Source organism: Saccostrea cucullata, unplaced genomic scaffold (assembly GCF_032062105.1).
Source record: "Saccostrea cucullata isolate Sc308-1 unplaced genomic scaffold, CSIRO_AGI_Scuc_v1 ctg12816, whole genome shotgun sequence".
Taxonomy (NCBI): Eukaryota; Metazoa; Mollusca; class Bivalvia; order Ostreida; family Ostreidae; genus Saccostrea; species Saccostrea cuccullata.
Genome location: NW_026921541.1, coordinates 1 through 4,718, shown reverse-complemented (window position 1 = coordinate 4,718; position 4,718 = coordinate 1). Strand labels below are relative to the sequence as shown.

At 31.3% G+C, this 4,718-nt stretch overlaps 1 protein-coding gene across 1 annotated transcript; it reads right to left on the bottom strand.

The window, feature by feature from the left end:
• Positions 1 to 852: 852 nt before the first annotated feature.
• Positions 853 to 3,673, bottom strand: LOC134260253 (uncharacterized). The gene is made up of 3 exons (XM_062742825.1): positions 3,644 to 3,673; positions 1,673 to 1,753; positions 853 to 1,534 (listed from the first exon to the last, which is right to left on the bottom strand). Exons 2-3 carry the CDS (start codon positions 1,745 to 1,747, stop codon positions 1,076 to 1,078), a joined length of 534 nt encoding a protein of 177 aa, XP_062598809.1. The 5' UTR covers positions 1,748 to 1,753; positions 3,644 to 3,673; the 3' UTR covers positions 853 to 1,075.
• Between the last annotated feature and the right edge of the window lie 1,045 nt (positions 3,674 to 4,718).

Here is a 4,718-nt window from a genome sequence, read left to right as displayed (position 1 = left end):
AATATTATGCTTTCATGTTGCTTGCTGTTGCTGCTGCTTGTTGTAATTTGGGGTCGCCCTTTACGCTTGGCGACCCCTTGCTGCTTTTAAATATGCCACGACCAACAATCGCCAATATCAAAATAAACGTGTATAAAGTCATGTTTGTTTTATTTTCCTCTATATAAATAAATGACAGTATTTAAACAGAAAAAACACAAAACACAGAAAACGCAATATTAAAAAAGATGTCCATGATTGAAAAAAAAGAATTGAGGAGCTTTTGTTGTTTTTATCAATATACAATCTATAAAATATCAATAATTAGTTTTTAAATAGAATTTTTTTTTTTTAACTTTTTCTCTTTTTCGGACTTTAAGGGAATATGTGTAAATACCGCTTTCATGTACAATTTAAAATGTTTCAATTCAATTAATAGACAGCTTTTAGCATGATTTTCAAGCAGATAATCTAAAACAGAAATTGTCCATGAGTTCAAGGATCTGATAACATTTTTGTTTTAAATTAAAACAGTCATGACATTTCTTGATTCAGTGAACAAGAAATATCAGATACTTGAACTCGTGGATAAATGAAGATTCATAGAAGCATCGAAAAGTTTTTTGTTGTACACAGTATGCAAAAAATACAATAATAGTTTTTTTATGGTAATTTATCACCAAATTGTCTATATCTGCATAAACAAAGGAAATGGAATTTCTCAGAACATATAAATATTAATTTTTCAAAGAAAATATTTCACATGATATTCTTTTGAACTACAGGTATAAAGATTTACTGATTACATGTATTTAACAAAATTTATAAGCAATTTAAAGGGCCAAAATTTTCTATTTTGGCCAATAGAAAAATTATATTGTTATAAAATTGTCTAACATTCATTTTGATGTGTAGAAGCTTGTTACAAAGCAAAGATAGATAAAATGTTGTAAAAGAGAATTGCAAGTGGTAAGCTTATAATAGGAACAAAATAAGAGAGATAAGAAGTAATCAAAATCGTTACGATAATTGACATCATATTTAGAAGCAACTTCATCATGTTCCAATATTCCGGCAATTTTGTTGTAAGCAGAGTTCATGTATTTTTTACTACCACCTGCAATCCGGCAGTCCATCCTTCTCCTATAAAACCGGAAGCGATAGCATTGCACCTGTCGGATTTCATATCATGCCAGGTCATGTTGCCATACGCATACCAAATATTTCCTTTATCCAACGAAAGAGTTCGACAGAGATCTTGATCCACATTCCTTCCCTCCTTCATCCAGTGCATTGTAAATTTGTTATAACCAACATATGGATTGTCAAAATATACGCAAAATGTTGTTCCAAAATCTTTCAGGTCATAGGATACAATGCCTTCAGGTCCAAATGGAAGATAATTTGTTTTATAAAATCCAAGGCATGCAAATTCACCTGGCTCAATTGCATTTTGTGGAGCGCCGAACAATTTCCCATAATTTGTGTAAACTCTTGGATTTATTAATGGAGTTTTAAGGTCATTTTTCAGCAATATGCAGATACAGTGTGGATTCTAAAAAAACCCATAAAGAACTATACTTTTGGTGTTTATTCAAAATGAAAAAGGGGTTCTGACACATTTTTGCAGTGTGGTAATCTATGTCATGGATAAGAAAAATCATTTTTTTTAAAAATGGCAAAAAATACTTACTATTGAGCTTACTTTGCTGGAAAATTTGCTCAACTCTACAATCTCTGTATTTTTGACTCCTGATGCCTTTGCCATTGTTATCTATGAAGACTTATGACAAATTTGAATTAAAATATCAATACTATATATATAATAAGTTTTTCACTCCTAACGTTATAATGACCCTACAAGGGACCATCATTAAATAAATTGACATAGACAGATCAGTACAATTAATAACGGTGCAGTATTTCAGCAGTATTATGTCAAAGACAGACATGCAGCATCGTTTTTGAAAGGGGGGGGCAACCAGAAATTTTTTTTTACTTACCTGAAAAAGTTAACAAGCAAAAATAAAAAAAAATTGCCCAAACTCGAAATTTTATCAAAGTTGTGACATTACTTTTGGATCAACCCTCGTATAATGGACCTTTGAGCTCTTAAACTGTTCTTCATCACAACATACATTGTACTATATTCAGCACCAACCATCAAGATAATAGTTTACATCAACACCGTTAAAAAATTTTTTTTCATAAAAGTGAAAAAGTCCTGTCAGGTTTTCTTTATATTTTTATTTTCGTCTTATTTAATAAAAAATATTCAATGAAAAGAAACCTCAACATTCTCTCCAGGTGTATTTCTAACCAACACGCAAAGAAAATATATGTTTTTGGATGTCATATGTTGAGCAAATAGCTTTTTTGGGGGGTTATGAAGTTATTACCTTTATTTGTATTTTTACCTCAGAAAAAGAAATAAAAGAATGGTAATATCCTAATGACCATTACAATGTCTTAACTATACTCATCTTCCAATTAAGTCACCCGCGTGGCGCAGTGGTTAGAGCGTCTGCTCTAGAGTCGCGAAGTAAAGAGTCAATCCTTACGTCGCGGGTTCGAATCCCACTGTGGGACGTGGAGACCGGTCCTTCGGATGAGACCGTATAAACCGAGGCCCCATGTCGCAGTAGGTGCTGGCACGAAAAAGATCCCTCACTGCTCAAAGGCTCTGAGTGCCGAGCATAGGACAAAATTTGTAGCCCTCTTACGGCAAGTGGTGGCGTCTCCATTTGAGTGAAAAATTCTCGAGAGGGACGTTTAACAGCATACAATCAATCAATCAATCCAATTAAAACGTTCTTTGATAAAGTTTTACTTTATGGTATCATGTGCCACTATGTAAATAACCAACAGAAAATACAGAAAAGCAATTTGACAAGCACACGGATATCGAGACGACGATATATTATTTTTACTGTAGGCAATGGATCTTTTTTATCATTGTAACTTGATTCCTATCCATACCTCTGTCGTTTAAGGAAATAAAAGAATCGACTTCGTTGTTAGTAAAGAACAAGACTATTCTTTCATCATGATTCTTTATGCCAGTTCAATATGTATATTCAGGATAAGCTTAACATTTGCAAATTTAAAAAAACAAAACATTTTTTTTACTTTTCATATATAAAATAGGCGATTTATAAATGACATGTGAATATCCTATTTTAAGTCTGGCCTTTGATTGTGGTACCTTACTCCTAAAACTTATCCGTCTTTTTGTTATTTCAATTGGTTTGTTTTTTAGTTTGTTTGTAAATTGTCTCCCTGATAAGATGCTTGGAAATGAAAAGCACATAATTGCACAATGTTTTTGAAGGAGATTAACAGTTTTTGGGACATAGCTTTGCAATGCAAAAATCAATTGTCCGAAAAGTGTCTCTGTTAAATTCAACAATAAGATTTGTGAGATGTAAAAAGATAAAAAAAAAAATCAAGTAGCAATTGAAGAGCCCAAAGTATAATTTACCAGGAATAGTAATTTTATCACTGTTTAATGACATTAATGTTTACTAACATGGATAACTGCCGTTTATAAGACCATTTGCTCAAATTTTTATCTTACATTGAATGTCGTTATTAAATATATTATTTGTTCATATACTACATTTAGTAAATGCTTATAAATTCAACTCAGAGATGTCTTACTTACGTGTCGTTGAGGGGCCCAGAAGATGAATGCGTTTCTGTCAGGAAGTATTTTATTTCTATGACATAACTGATAAGACCATACAGTATTGATCAGTAAGATTTCATGTTTGTCCTAAATATGTATGTAACATTGGTAAATAAACTTGTATCTATGTTAAATGTTTAAAAAGCATGTTTGCATTGAGTTCACGTTAGAGTTATCTGTATTTTACTCGCAAAAATATTTGTTCTTCCAGGGTTCTTTAATAACATTTAATCGTTCATTTATTTAAAAAAAATCCAAAGTGATTAATAAAAATTTGAAAAGTGTACTTTGGTGAAATTGTATGAAATTTAATGTGTACATGATACTTGCAATAAGGAAAGAAAGACCACTCTCTTTGAGTAATGAAAGGAAACTTTCACAAGATGACTTTTTTATTCTGTGTTTTTAAATTATTTCAAAAATACAAATTGATTTAATTTAAATATCTTTAAAAATGTAAACTAGAAGTAGTATACACAGAGAAACTCGCACATAAAAGAGATCACAGTAAGTTTTCTAAATGCCAGAGTTTGGTTATAAATGTTGCAAAACAATTTTGATAACATTGTTATTTGTTTTCCAAATTTTCAACTATTTTCAATCAAACACTTTCTACGAGGGTACTCATCAGCATTCACCTGCATGGCTTCATGAATTATAAAATAATAATTGGTCCATTAATAATACGAAGCGAAATTAGTTAAAAGCATTATTTAACATACTTTGCACACACGTGTATATTTTCCTGTGCGCTCACTAAACTGTATTTTTCTGCATTTTACAGAATTATAATACCAAGTTACATTTTACTGCATTATACCAAATTGCATTTACATAACTTTACGAATATTTAAGGAGGAGTCTTCTGGCTTTGTGTAGAAGCAGAAGAAAAAAAGGGTCAAAAGTACCCAAACAGAAAAAACAGCCTATTGGATCATGCTAACAACTCATGTGTAAATCATGGTTTTGATATGATTTCGGTATAGGAAAATTTCACATGCAAATGAGCTAATGGATCATGGTTCTGAGATGATCTGTTAAACTAAACAAT

Excerpts from the sequence above, each read along its gene's own strand:
- LOC134260253 (XM_062742825.1), bottom strand. The coding sequence starts at position 1,747 with ATGGCAAAGGCATCAGGAGTCAAAAATACAGAGATTGTAGAGTTGAGC. Across the intron at positions 1,535-1,672 it reads CCAGCAAAGTAAGCTCAATA|AATCCACACTGTATCTGCAT; the intron begins GTAAGTATTTTT and ends GGGTTTTTTTAG.